At 39.6% G+C, this 15,198-nt stretch overlaps 1 protein-coding gene across 1 annotated transcript; it reads left to right on the top strand.

The window, feature by feature from the left end:
• Positions 1–4,834: 4,834 nt before the first annotated feature.
• On the top strand, positions 4,835–14,088 carry ppp6c (protein phosphatase 6, catalytic subunit). Its single transcript, XM_041811607.1, has 7 exons — positions 4,835–4,973; positions 8,116–8,211; positions 11,116–11,181; positions 11,336–11,477; positions 11,575–11,654; positions 11,797–12,006; positions 13,137–14,088. Exons 1-7 carry the CDS (start codon positions 4,899–4,901, stop codon positions 13,383–13,385), a joined length of 918 nt encoding a protein of 305 aa, XP_041667541.1. The 5' UTR covers positions 4,835–4,898; the 3' UTR covers positions 13,386–14,088.
• The last annotated feature ends 1,110 nt before the right edge of the window (positions 14,089–15,198 follow it).

Below are 15,198 nucleotides of genomic sequence, written 5' to 3'. Positions count from 1 at the left end.
CCTCAGACTCTGACGCTGACCCAAAGATGAAGGTCACATTTAGGGGATCAAGCTCAGGCATCATAGTCATCACATTTTAGAGGTCAAAGGTCAAGGTTAAGTCCTGTGATATCCCAAGAATGCTCATTAAAGTCAGCGCTAATGTCCACTGTGATTCAAGGATGAACCGGTTTTGGAGGTCATGCATCAGAGGTCAAGGTCACTGGGCCTAATGTTCCCACCATAAAGGAGGTCATAGCCACAGTGGCGGACTGAGCAATTTTAGGGCCCAAGGTGAACTCAGGTATGGGGGGGTATTGGTCTTCACACAGCAATGATGTCAGGAAGTCTGGGACTGGATTATAAAATAACAAACAAATGCACTTAACATAGAAATTATAAAGATGTTGTTTTCTGTGTTTCTTTATAATGTGTTGAATTTTATGCAAAAAATTTCTAGCCTATTCTGGATGTAGTTCCAGTTTAAACCACTAGGGGGCTCAACCTCCCAAAGAGACAGCAGTGTTTAGACCAGCAGAGGCGAGAGAAGAAGACAGTAGTTGTTGTCCAGCTCGCTCTTTTTCCTGTTTTTAAAGGTTAGTTAACATCATAAAAACACACACGAGGTCAGAGAACTTTTAGAGTTTGTAAAAACTTAAAATTGTCATCATGACTGTAGTTTTGGTGCCAGTTCAAGTATTTTTGTTCATTGTAATTTCCGTGTTGCAAGATGCTAATGAGTATTAGCCTAGCAAGCTACTTTAAGTTATGAGCAGCATGTTATGACTGCTGTACCTCGTTTCAGCGCTCCTTTTACTTTTTGTTAACCTTGTATGGTTTCATTGACATTCTAACAAACCAGTAAAGGTCAGTTTTTAACTTTTGTTTTCTCTATTGGGGATTTATTTGTGTTAAGAATGTCTGTATCAACTTTACCAGCATTACCAGCATCTATGGGGTTTCCTGTTATATGCTAAAGACCCACCATAGACGTCTGCTGCTGAACGCCCCACCATAGAGGTCTGCTGCCGAACGCCCCACCATAGAGGTCTGCTGCCGAACGCCCCACCATAGAGGTCTGCTGCCGAACGCCCCACCATAGAGGTCTGCTGCCGAACGCCCCACCATAGAGGTCTGCTGCCGAACGCCCCACCATAGAGGTCTGCTGCCGAACGCCCCACCATAGAGGTCTGCTGCCGAACGCCCCACCATAGAGGTCTGCTGCCGAACGCCCCACCATAGACGTCTGCTGCCGAACGCCCCACCATAGACGTCTGCTGCCGAACGCCCCACCCTAGAGGTCTGCTGCCGAACGCCCCACCATAGACGTCTGCTGCCGAACGCCCCACCATAGACGTCTGCTGCCGAGCGCCCCACCATAGGCGTCTGCTGCGACGCCCCACCATAGAGGTCTGCTGCCGAACGCCCCACCATAGACGTCTGCTGCCGAACGCCCCACCATAGACGTCTGCTGCCGAACGCCCCACCATAGACGTCTGCTGCCGAACGCCCCACCATAGACGTCTGCTGCCGAACGCCCCACCATAGACGTCTGCTGCCGAACGCCCCACCATAGAGGTCTGCTGCCGAACACCCCACCATAGACGTCTGCTGCCGAACGCCCCACCGTAGACGTCTGCTCAAAGTCTGCAGCCAGATCCTCTTGAAACTTTGCATGGGAAAAAGAGAGAAAGACGTGTACATTTTACAAATAATAGTACACAATCTGGTTTTGAGGAGATGAATATGGCAACTTTTTGAAGAAGAGCGATAACACAGATGCATTTTAAGTTGAACAGTTCTGATCCATGCCATCTCTGGTGGTCCTGTTAGCTTCTGTCAGTCATGGCTGTATCAGACTAACCGTCGGGGTTTCCATGCAACCAAATTAGTCAAACAGGAACATCAGCCACTCCTGACATAGCAGATCAAACATGAACTCATATCTACTTCCCCGGCCAGTCAACCCTTTAGACACACAGCTGGAGTTCTCTTTCCTCCAGTTAAACTCTCTATTGAAAGAATAAGATCATGTTATATTTGCTCATCGACCAGGGCGCCTTCTGCTGATCAAACAGACTCCTTCCTGCACCAATCATCAGCTGAGTGTTTCTTCCTCACAGGTTAACCACAGTCTTCTTGGAACAATCAGTCCTGTGTTTCCTTTGACGTATCGAAGCAGTAAAATCCAACCAGCTGCTAATGTGTCTGCAGGGGATCGCCGCTCACTTCTTAGTATAAAACAGCCTCAGACTGACAGCAGAAGGAGACTGAAAGACACAGATTTATGTTTGATAAGAGAAACAATTCATCATGAATTGCTTCACGCTCTGACAGCTGGATGTCTGAGCTTGAGTTCTCCTCGTATAGATTTAGAAATGTTCTTATAAACGAGGTTTAATGGGGCATGATGACAGCGCCACTTGGCAAAGTGTGAGCTTTATAAATTAAATGCATAGATGGATTTATGGCAGACATTCAGCACTTACACTTTAAAGACTCTGGCTGCTATTAAGGTTCAAATTTCACTGCAAATAGGTGAAAAATTGTGATTGCCATTTATAAAATATTTTTTAAACAAGATCATACAGTACTACACAAAAGCACTGAAAAATAAAAGACATCAAATCCATAAATCCATCTTCTTCCACTAATCTGGGGTCAGGTTGCGATGGCAGCAGACAAAGTTGGTCAACCCAGACGTTCCTCTCCCCAGCTGCATTTTCCAGTTCCTCCTGAGGGATTCTGAGGCGCCCCCAGGCCAGATGGGTTATATTATCCTTCTAGTGAGTTCTGGGAGTGACCCGGGGTCTCCTCCTCAGAAGACTTCCCCAGGTGTGACCAGTAGATGTTGCGACCAGTTTGACACATCTTCAGTTGTGCACTTCAGCATTATTGTGCATTTCAGCCTCCATCAAGACGGCCCACAGCAGGCTGACCAGGCCTGATTTTGTGTCTCTTGGTTAACTGGTTACTTTGGGGGCCCAGATGGGATCTTTTCACTTTAGCCACAGCCAGCGACTACGACACCTGTGGCCCTGCCCGAGGACTAGGATGCCGTCAGGAACCTTGAGGTGGAAATACCAACAAAGCCTCTGCAACCCACCTCTGCTAGGTCTGTGTATGGCAGCTTTTTCCTCTTAAAGGCCTCTACCACAGGAACAGCGAGCCCAACCAGGAAGGCACGTCGGAAGGAAATGGACCAGAGAACCAGATCCTGTTGCAGGTTGGAAAGATGAGTCTCTGGTCTTCATCAGCTCATGTCTGCCAGCTGCCTTCAGTGGACATGAGCCAATGGGTGCAGGGCTAACTGATGGACCTTCCTGGGTGAAGGATGGTGGTTTTGAGTCTGTAGGGGCATAACACTGTGGTTTCTCTCTCTGCTAAACACCTCAGCTCTTGGTTGTGTCACCGCGTGGATCTTCTTTTAAGAGAGACTGAGAAAACAATATCCCAGAATAAAGAAAATACTGGACAAGCTTTTATTACATTTGGCTAGAGCTTTGTAAAACAGTAGGCTATTAGTCTGATGCCCATGTGGCTATGTTACTACTGAGTACTATGCATATAAGGCACATGGTAACAGTTAGCAAACAACGGGCTGTAGACACCAGCAGAGCCATATTCGTACAGAATCAGATATCATTACCATACTTCATCACTTGACACGGTTTCTTAAGTCTCACAGCGTCTTAGTCAGCTTCGACAAAGAGGTTGTGAGACCTTCTGCTCTTTTTTTTTTTTATTTTTAAAGATTTATTTTTGGCATTTTTGCCTTTATTTGATAGGACAGTGGATAGAGTCGGAAACAGGGAAGAGAGCGGGGAGAGACATGCAGGAAACAGTGCCACGGGCCGGATTCAAACCCGGGTCACCTACGTATATGGTGTGCACCTCAACCACTTGACTTTGTTGCAAGTTTATATGTTTCACAGCAGTGCAGGTGCACCAAAAGACCTTCTGAGGGCCCCGAAGCACATCAGACATTATTCCATAATGTTGCTGTACAGGTTTTGGCCACTGATGGTGTTGTGGAGCTGAGTTATGAGAGCTGTTTTAAAGATGAAAAGGCATGCACACATGCATGCAGGCAACACAGCATATCCCTGCTGGGGGGGGGGGGGTTAATAATTTCTGCTGTGGTGACTTCTTCTCTGCATTTGCTCTCCTTGCCTGTAAACGCCTGGACATGTAAGGCCATCATGTCAGCAGAGGGCGCTGTCGTATTTACTCTGCACTACAAACACCACTGGAAAGTCAAGTTGACTAGAAATAGAGCAGATTATTTTCAACCTTGAAATAAATGTAGAATCACGCCTGTTGGAGTGAGACGAAATTTCCTGAAATATTTTTTTAAACAATACCGCCAATAATCATTTTTGCACTGCTTCCTTAACAGCACATTAGTTTGTTGTTGTTGTTGTTTTTAAGAACAAACTGATTATATCAAAAGTCAATCATAAAACAAGAACATCAAATATATTTCAATACATGAACAGATACGTTTAGTTTAGCAGCGATATCTAGATATGCTTTTCACATGATTAAAGTAAGAAAAATCGACTAAACTAAAAAGGAAGTCTTTAGAAATAACTGTAGCAGAGAACTCAACAGCAAACAGAACAACAAAAGCTGCTGTTAGGGGGGATGAGAGGATTCTAAGTAAAATTCTGGTTTTTTGTATCTTGTTTTTGTAATTTTTGCTTAAAACACTACTAAACTGATAGAGCGTGGCGCATTTGCGGAGAAAATTAAATCTAATATTACTTTGTTTACATGGTTTTATTTTGAAGGTGCATACCGGATGTGATTTTATGTCTTCAAAGAAATTGAGAACGAAGAAGAGGAAAAGGAAGTAAAAGAACTAGCCTGCTTGCTAACTCCGTTAGCATCCTCCTGCTGTCTGTAGTCTTGTAATAATGGCGCCTTTAGACCTTGATAAGTACGTAGAAATAGCCAGACACTGCAAATATCTCCCGGAGAATGACCTAAAGGTGAGTTAGCTGATTGTAGGACACGTTTAGGCTGAAATTAGTTCCATTTGTAAGAAGCTAACTGAGCTTCTCTACGAAGTTTTTCCACCGAGCGTGGCTAAAGTTGTTAGCTCACGTTCATCGCTCCGTCGTTAGAGCATAGCGGTTTGTTTACGTCGATGTTAGCGGGAACAAAAGCTGGGATTAAATGTCTGTTTGGACAGGGGAGCTCAGGAGGAAGCGGTGGTGTTAGATGGTAATAGTTACCTAACGGTTAAATGTCAGTAAAGGGAAACAGCGAGCATTGTTAACCTAGTTAGCAGGTTTCATTAGCGCCCTGTCTCCAGGGACTGTAGCCAGAAATAATCACTGAATAATTATAAAATAAAACAGAAATCTTTATTCTATATCAGGGATCATCAAGTACGTTTGCACAGGCCAGATTTAGTTTTGACGAGGACTCTGGGGGCCGGACTCTCAAACAAACAAAAATTAAATAAATATTTAGAGCTAATTAACATATTATTGTGTTTATAATATTGAGAATTTGTATTTTCTTTCAAATCCTGGGGAATGGGCCCTCGCCATCTGTGATTTAGCACCAAGTTTAACCCATTTTTGACACTTTTTGATGCCTTTTCACAGCATATTTCAGCCATTTCTGCAACATTTTTTGCCACTTTTAACCCGTTTTGATCAGTTTTGCCACTTTTTGCCCATTTTCCACTCTTTAACACCTTTAAGCTACTTGTCTGCCAGTTAGTTCCCTGTGTGCCACTTTTCACTACTTTGTTCAGTTATTTTTGCTCTGTTTTAGTTAGTTTTTGATACTTTTTTCCCATTTTTGCCTGTCTAAACCAATTTTTACAATCCTTCAATCCCTTTTTACCACTTTTCCTTCACATTTTACCCCTATTGTGCCACTTTATTATCCATTTTTGCCACTTTTTAACTATTTTGCCACTTTTTAACTGCTTTTCGTTATTGTGTTTGCACCATTTTGCCCCTTCTAACCTCTTTTTACTAATTTATGCCACTTTTCCAGCCAGGTCTTGTCCCTTAGTGCCATCCCACAGCCCGTTTTGCTGCTGTTTAACCCATTTTCACCTCTTTTTCTGGCCATTTTTGAAACATTTCTACTAGTCTTAACCTGTTCTTTTGAAATATATTTTTAGAAAATTTACTTATAATAGCGGACAAGTGAATTTCTGTAAAAACAGATCAAATGTTTCATGATTTTTCAATATTAAATGTTATGATATTAATTTTGGGCTGGGTTTAACAGCTGCAGACATTTAAAGCCAAACAATCCCCATAAAGCCACAGCATCTTCTTTTCATCCTTTTCTGAATTTAATGATCTTCTAGGCCAGATAGGAAGCTTTGGGGGGCCTGATATGGCCCTCGGGCCACCAGTTGATGATCAGTGTTCTGTATGCTCATCAACGCACATACATTTAGATAAAGTAACTTCAATCATAATGATGGAAGCAGTCTGTTAATAAATTGTTGAAATCAAGCTCCAGTCTAACAAACAAGGGGTCATATTTACATTTTTGTAAAATTATAATTTACTGCTATACTTCATTTTTCATCTGTCTGAATAAATATTAAGTTTTCCTCTACTGTTAGCGGCCGCTGCAGAAATATTTGTTGAAAAGGAGAATCTAAAATAAAGCATGCAGTTCTGCAGTCTGCATCTCATATGAATATGCACATTTAGACTTTGAGCCACATTACTGAAGTGTTAGGGTAACTACATTTATCCAACAACAGCAGAGCTGGTAGCACTTTATTGGATTGTTTACATTTACTGATCATATTCACCAGAATAATGAATTTTTCCATGTAAAATCGAATGAAAATAGCCTGTCTTGAGCTGCAAAGTTTGATAATTTGATCTACAAATCTTAGGTGGCTGTCTCATTATTTAATTCTGAATAATTATGAACCCTTTAAAGGTTAATATGGGATTTATGGTCAGTGTTCTTTAAGATTTTAATACCTAATCTGGACCATCACATGCACATTTATTTGCCTTGTATTTATTAAAAAAATCCACATTTTCATGTAATTTTTCCAACTCTCAGAACCCATTGCAATCATGATTATCATGCTATAGAATATATAGTCCTCTGATTGCATTAATAGATTGATAATAATCTATTTATTAATCAACTCAACTCAAACTTTATTTATAAAGCACGTTTAAAACAACCGGGGTTGACCAAAGTGCTGTACAGATCAAAGCAGTGCAGATACAATACCAAGATACATAAACACTGTGCAAATATATATATATATATTAAAAGTTAAAAATTAGTTAAGATTTTGCACTTAATGAAATGCTTTCAGTCAAAGTGCTGTACATATAAACTTCAAACAAAAAGTAAGGAAATGTGTGTTTGGTAGATTATTTCTTTGTTGTAACAATGCTTCTTGGTAATAAATCTTATACCGTTGGAAAGCCTGTTTATTACCCTTTTAAATGATGCCACATTTGTAAGGATCATGCATTTGTGGGATGAGCAGCAGAGCTGAGTATGTGGGTTGCACGCATGAAAAATGTGCCACGTCTTCTCTGCCAGTGCCAAACAGCTGATTCTGCCAGTGACTCTTGTTTGGTGTTTGGATGATTGAAGTTTGAAGAAACAAGACATATTGACAATTTAACAATTTATTCATTTAACGAACAGGAGCCTCAGTAGCGTGTGGAAGACCCATACACAGCCACGGCCGATATATAGGTTATCTGCTTTTTTTAGCCCCCAGTATCGGTATCGGCACCTTCCCCAAAAATCCCATATCGGTCGGGCTCTACTGTAGGTACTATAGATACTCCAAAATATAGGGAAGCCAGTCATGACTTCCTTTTCCGTGAAAAGTCCTTTCATGGTTAAAAAATGCCCCAGGGATGTACAAATCAGCCACAGAGAGAAAAGCAACCGATTTTGTTGGGATTCCCTCCGGCTAATAGTTTAAGCTCTGTTTGTCACTCACTGACTTCAGCAACACAAACCAGAACTTTACCAGAACTTCCCCCTGCTCACACAGAGACTGTTATAATGGTTGACCAGTGATTTTTTTTCTTTTTGTCTTTTATAGTGGATTTTTATGGCTGTACCTGAGATAACTAACTGTTATCATGTGTGAATCTTTTTCAGAGACTGTGTGATTATGTTTGTGATTTACTGCTGGAAGAATCAAACGTTCAACCGGTTTCAACTCCTGTTACTGTGTGTGGAGATATTCATGGTCAGGTACGTCTCAGTAATCTTACCTCATGTTCTTCCATAATCGGTCTTTTCCCTAGAGCAGTTTTTGAACTGTACACTGTTTCAGGAACTTTTTGGGTTAAACCTGTGTCTGACAGTGTTATCCTAAAGTAGGGGTGTCAAACTCGAGGCCCGGGGGCCAAATCCGGCCAGTGGAAAGATTATATCCAGCCTGCAAGATCCTATCATATATTCTAACTGGCCCACCAGTATGAGGTTTTCAGATTTCCTCAGTAAAAAAATGTAAACTTTAACTTGATTATTTAAGATATCTTTGTTCAGCCATAAAAATGTGAAAAAGTAGAGGAAGAAAAATTTAATAAAAAGTCAAGAATGTGGGGAATGGAATTAATTTGTGTTTTTATTACATATTTACAATTTTGCATCTGAAGATTACGACTCAAACTTATGATTTTGACTTTTCATTTCATATCTTGACCTTTTCAGCTCATAAGTTGAACTTTATATATATCACATTTTTATCTTTTAGATTCCCAGTTCTAAATTTTAAGTCATATTTTGACCTTTTTAACTCCTTACTTTGGCTTTTTAATCCCATATTTTGACTTTTTAAAACATGATTTCAATTTTTTCTCTCATATTTTGACATTTTGAATGAATAATTTGTACTTTTTTCATCATATTTTGCCTTTTTAAACTCCCAATTTTAAATCCAAGCCATATTTTTCAACTTTTAAGTCATCATATTAAATTCTAGCCCATATTATGGCATTTTCAACTCCTAATTTTGGCTTTTTAGACAGACTCAAACTTTAAGTCATATTTGGACCTTTCAAACTTGTTATTTCAACTTTCTCCTGATATATTTGCTCTTTAAAAACATTATTTTTCTCTTTTTAATATCATGTTCTGATCTTTTGAACTAATACATTTGAATTTTTATCTCAGATTTGAGCCTTTAAACTTATCATTCTTGCTTTTTTGAATTTCAAAATGATTAATGATCAGTGCTAAGTCTTTTTTTTTTTCATATTTTATTACAGGTTAAAATGAGGTTGACAGTTATGGTTAAATGTTGACCCTGTTCGGCCCTCAGGTTAGACCTAAATCCAGAATCCGGCCCCTGCTGGGACTGAGTTTGACACCCCTGTCCTAAAGAGCATGTGCAGTGTAGATTCATTAAGACAGAGCAAAGATGATAAATTACTGTAGTATGTCTTTAATTTTCCTAAACCAATCAGAGCCAGTTGTAACCAGCCAATGGATCAATGAAGTTTTAATGCTTTAAAAAATTCATAGCAGTATATTTCAAATGCAAATGAGATTTTTGTTCAGGGTTTTTAGGCCTGTGTCCCTAGACGGTACTTCTGTGCAGGTTGTCCTCCACCTCCACCTCTGAGCACGTCCCACTGGTGCTTATTGTCGTTGAATTATGAAAACAGACATCTGCTTCCCTGTAGGAGCTACAAGTTTTAGGTTAAAGCTCTGAGTGCCTATTTTTTTCTTTAATTCATGGAAAATTAACATGAAAACAGTGTAAAAGAATCTTGTTCTGGCATTAGCAGCAGCTGTAGAGCCTCAAAAAGTCCCATCAGATCAGCCTCTCCGCCGCTGTTGTAACCTCTCAAAGTCGATGGATTGTCTAATCAGGGAGATCCTCCTTAAAAGAGCTTCAAGCTGATTCTGGCGTGCTCCTAGTCAGAGAATGACCGGACCAATCAGCATAATCTCAGGAGAAAGAGGCGGAGCTAAAGGTGTGGGTTAGTTGAAGAGACTGATCAGCACTGATGCTTCCGTTTGATCAGAACTGGACAACATCTCTGGGCCGTTAATGAGTGTGACAAACAGTGGTCCTATCGCCTGTCTGTGGGGTGTTGTCCAGGTTGATGTGATCTTTATCCCGTCTCATGCAGGGGTGAAACAGTCTGATGTATCAGGTGACAGTTGTTTTTTACGTAGCTGATATCAGAAGTTCTGCTCCTTCTGCATTTTGATTGTTCAGTGATGGAGAAGCAACACCGGCGAGCATGGTGCTGCTCCAGAAGTGTACCTTCATTCAGCTGAGAGCTGTGAGAGCAGATAAAGATGGCGTTTGTGCACTAAAATTCTGGACTACATGAGTGGTTTCATCTACAAAATGATCGCTGTCAGTGGAAAACCATAAATCTCTTTAACAACTTCAGACCTGCTCAAAACTATCAAACATTCAATTATTTTCAAGATTTTAAGCCAGCTGTAACTTAGGCACCCTCTTTACACCTTCTGATGAGAGTCTGCTCAAAACTGCCTCAAAGGTGTAAAGAGGGTATTTCTGGCACAACATTAAAAAAATCCAAGTGCAATCAAATCAGTTTTGTTGCTAATCTTTGACCCATCCAAGACTCTCACCAGCACCAAAGCCCCATCGTTCTACTATTAATTTTATAGAAAATAATTCACGTTTTGTGTTTTTTTGCAGAAAAAAAATGATGTATTTCAAATAATCAAACATGCATTTAAAGGGTTAAAATCTTGAAAATAATTGAATGTTTGGTAGTTTTGAGCAGGTCTGAAGTTGTTAAAGAGATTTATAAAAAAAAGGTAGAGAAAAATATTGATGTATGTTGATTTAATGGCAGTGTTTTTTTATGTGCACATTTCTGGCCTCGAAGGTGTCCAGAGGGTAGTAAAATCATTGAGAGAGGATGAATGACATTTAAGAGTAAAACATGTTGGATTTCAAAAATTTAACTAGAAAGAAAATTTCCTGTAAAAATTCATGCCACAAGCTGTAAAACTGACAAAATGATCACAAGTTTTTAAAAAAGGTTGCAATAAATGGCCAAAAATGCCCGAGGAGGGCACAAGGGTTAAAGCTTAGACTGTGAATACTTTTAACAATCTGTTTCTGCTTTGAATAAAACATTCCTTTCTGATGTCCCTGTCTAGTTTTATGATCTTTGTGAGCTCTTCAGGACTGGAGGTCAGGTCCCAGACACAAATTACATTTTCATGGTAAGTCAGTGAATCTTGTGTTTATCTGGAGCTGTTTCTATGAGGAGATTCCTCTTAAATCCTGTAAATAAAGAGCCACTTTTCCTTTCTCCTGTTGTTTTAAATGGTTTTAACGTTGATTAAATGGGTTCTCGTATCCTTTCCCTCCTTTTAGGGAGACTTTGTAGACCGGGGGTATTATAGTTTGGAGACTTTTACTCACCTGCTCGCTTTAAAGGCAAAGTGGCCCGATCGTATCACGCTTCTACGTGGAAACCACGAAAGCAGACAGATAACACAGGTGTACGGCTTTTATGGTATGTGTTTGTTGTTTCCCGAACTACTTCATGAATGAAAATGTTAAATTTTCTACAGCTGTAAACCTGACTGCTACGCATGTTCTGCTTTTTTCAGATGAGTGCCAAACAAAATATGGAAACGCCAATGCCTGGCGATACTGCACCAAGGTGTTTGACATGCTGACTGTGGCTGCTGTAAGTCTGCTGCCTTTATTCCTAACACTATGAACCTCTGTTTTAGTGTTCTTCTGACCTCTAGTAGTTAAAAATGTTCATTTACACTCACAGTTTTTAAATGAATGATCTGATAAAGATGCGTTCTTTTTGCATGTCTCAGTTGATAGATGAGCAGGTTCTTTGTGTTCATGGTGGACTTTCCCCCGACATCAAGACTTTGGATCAGATCCGCACCATTGAGCGAAACCAGGAGATTCCTCACAAAGGGGCCTTCTGTGATCTGGTCTGGTCTGATCCTGAGGATGTAGACACCTGGGCCATCAGCCCCCGAGGAGCGGGATGGCTGTTTGGCTCCAAGGTTACTAATGAGGTAAGAGAAGCTTGGATAATTACGTCTAGATGCCATGGTCGACCTAGAACCCGTCATTATCGGCTGATTTTCATAACCAGTGACCAGCTGATCTGAATTACTGCGTCTAGTCACCAAAACTGATCACCCGTGGTTAATACTAGGGCCGGGCAATTAATCCAAAATTACATCGCAATATGGCCTGCTGCAATTTTCAAATTGCAGAAGTTGCAGTATTTTTTAAACCTGAAATTTGTGTCAAAATACCACCTTTAAAACTTTCTTTTTTGCAGCAGAGATATTATGCATTACATATCATGCTTTATTTTTGTACATTTTTCTTATTATATATGAGAATGACATAAAAAATGTTCATTCCCTTCAATGCAACAATTCATATCCAATTTGCAACACGATTACATATTTTTTTCAAAATACTTTAGCCTAATTTAGTCTAATATTGTTTTGGTAGTAATATAGAAAAAATGATTGCTTGTGTTTGTTGGAAAATACATAAGATGAGGAACTTAAGAAATAATCGCATATAAAATCGCAACATTGGGGAAAAATAGCGCAATTAGATTATTTTCCCAAATGGTTGAGCCCTAGTTAATACTCAGGTGTCTGTGGCTGTTATTATATCTGCTAACTGAACTGTCCATAAATAATAAACATATCAGTGATGTGAATCAGTGCAGGTCAGCCATTAAATAAAATATCATCAAGATGTAGTGAAATGGGAAGAAAATGTAGTTTTGATTAGAAACTCAGTTAAATTCTGTTGTTTGGAGGTAAATTTAGCTGAAGTTTCTGCCGTAACAGAACTCAGAATATGCTGGTTATTGGCCAGTTTTACTCACAGATGGGAAGTATTGGATAGAAATGGGATTTCACAGTCATTTCAAGTTTTGCAGCCTAAAGCAGCACATGTGCAGTGCACAGGTGATGAAATGTTATACATCACAGCTGGAACACTCAGAGTCTCATACCCAGCCCTAGACCAGCTGCTATAATAAAACAGAATATGGTCTTTGTTGGTACCAGCTGATCTCTCTCATAGATGATCAGTATTTACTGCTGAAAGCACCATCATCCATCTGTGGTTACCCGTCTGACTCTTTGGTGTCAGTAACGCTCTTCCTGTGTTTCAGTTCGTCCACATCAACAACCTGAAGCTCATCTGCCGCGCCCACCAGCTCGTCCACGAAGGCTACAAGTTCATGTTCGACGAGAAGCTGGTGACCGTGTGGTCGGCGCCAAACTACTGCTACCGCTGCGGGAACATCGCGTCCATCATGGTCTTCAAGGACGTCAACAGACGAGAGCCAAAGCTGTTTCGAGCCGTCCCTGACTCTGAGCGCGTCATACCTCCGAGAACGACCACGCCTTACTTCCTCTAAGAACCAGACGGCTCTCTTTCTCCTCTGGAGGTCTCAGAGTTATTTATATGCAACATATTTTAATAGATTTATGGGAGGACGTCCCATCCAGGTGACAAACGGTTTCCTCCACTATATTTGTTCTGTCATGATTAAAAACTGCTCTTCCTCCCCCGTTAAGAAAAAGATTCTTAAATCTGTCTTCATATTTTATCAAAAGGAACACGTTGCATTTTGATGTTATGTATCCCCGTGAGGGAAAAACTTTAATTCTGGTGGTAGCTGGGCGATAATCCACACAAAGATAGACTGATGTACATTTCCTTTAGTTTTATGGTAGCAGTTAAAGCTCATGGTTGCCTTTTGATGACTTCTCCTGGGACAAACAGCTGCTGAGCCATCCTACAGCTCTCTGCCTTAACTGCTGGTTTCATTGATTTTTACACCTCATTCCTAATTTATTGTTTTTAAAAGTGTCTTCTTTTTCTGCTGACATGATGTATTTTTATGACGGATGCCGGTCTTAAACTGGCTTCTTTCTCTGGTTCCATATTGTGATGAACTGATGCTGTTGAAGAAGCAATATCACTGAACTGTAGACACACTTTTACAATATTAGTGCATTTTTATTTGAATTACTTGGCTCAGTTGTATTTGTATCAGAGAATTGTTCTATCTGAGGTTCCTCTGTTTTGTAATTTCAATAAAACATTCATGAATCCTTCTTTGAGCTGTAGTCACTGAGGTTCAGACACAAAGACTGACATCGAGGCTTCGTCCTGTATTCTCTGAGACTCTGACTACATTTAAAGGTCTCATACCCTCAGCACCCCTGTCTCCTAAATCTGTGGTTTTCAACTGGCGGGTTGAGACCCAAAAGTGTCCCAAAGCATCCAGTAAGTCATGAGTGTGCTTGGAAGAGGAGGGGATGATAAACAGAAGACCTTCACAGGTTTTCCATCTGTCTCTTCCTCAACAAAACAGCGCTGCTGAAGATATCCAGGCAGTTCTTCATGAAATGACCCACATTTCTACGCTGAAGAAAACGTAAGCATGCATCTCTGTTTGTATGGAAGCCCATTTATGCCACTTAAAAGGCAAAAGATGAAAACAAAGTTCTATGATTACTCACAAATTGAAATGAGAAACTTAGTGGTAGCTACAAGATAAATCAAATATGACTTTAAATCTCAAAAAATACTTCTTATAATTTAAAATTTTAAATCTAATAATCTTGACTTTTATCTCATTGACTTTTTACTGTAGTTTTGATTTTTTGTCCCACTATTTTCACTTATTTCCTGATTTTTGGTTTTTCCTTTGATGACTATTTTGTTTTATTGACTTCTTATCTTGTATTTTTGACTCAGTCTCATTGTTATGACTTTATCTTGTGATTTGGTGTTTTCATTTAATATTTATAATTTTATCTAAAAGATTTTTTATATTTTGACTTTTTTATAAAGTATTGATGACTTTCCTCATAATTTTGACTTTTTGCTCATAATATTGAGTTTTGTCTCATACCCCTGACTCATTTATCATCATTTTGACTTTTAGTAAAGTAATCATGACTTTTAACCCATTATTATCACTTTTAATGTCATAATTTTAACTTCTTGCACATAATATTGACTTTTGTCTCATACCCCTGACTTATTTACCATCATTTTGTCCTGTAATTATGACTTTTTAACCCATTATTTTGCCTTTTAATCTAATATTTTTGACTTTTTCCTCATAATAATGACTTTTGTCTCATACTCCTGACTTATTTCTCATAATTTTGACTTTTAGTAAAGTAATCATGACTTTCTACCCCATTATTATCACT

Source organism: Cheilinus undulatus, linkage group 17 (assembly GCF_018320785.1).
Source record: "Cheilinus undulatus linkage group 17, ASM1832078v1, whole genome shotgun sequence".
Classification (NCBI taxonomy): Eukaryota; Metazoa; Chordata; class Actinopteri; order Labriformes; family Labridae; genus Cheilinus; species Cheilinus undulatus.
This window is presented reverse-complemented; position numbering and strand designations above follow the sequence as displayed.

Excerpts from the sequence above, each read along its gene's own strand:
- ppp6c (XM_041811607.1), top strand. The coding sequence starts at position 4,899 with ATGGCGCCTTTAGACCTTGATAAGTACGTAGAAATAGCCAGACACTGC. Across the intron at positions 8,212-11,115 it reads GTGGAGATATTCATGGTCAG|TTTTATGATCTTTGTGAGCT; the intron begins GTACGTCTCAGT and ends GTCCCTGTCTAG. Across the intron at positions 11,478-11,574 it reads ACAGGTGTACGGCTTTTATG|ATGAGTGCCAAACAAAATAT; the intron begins GTATGTGTTTGT and ends TGCTTTTTTCAG.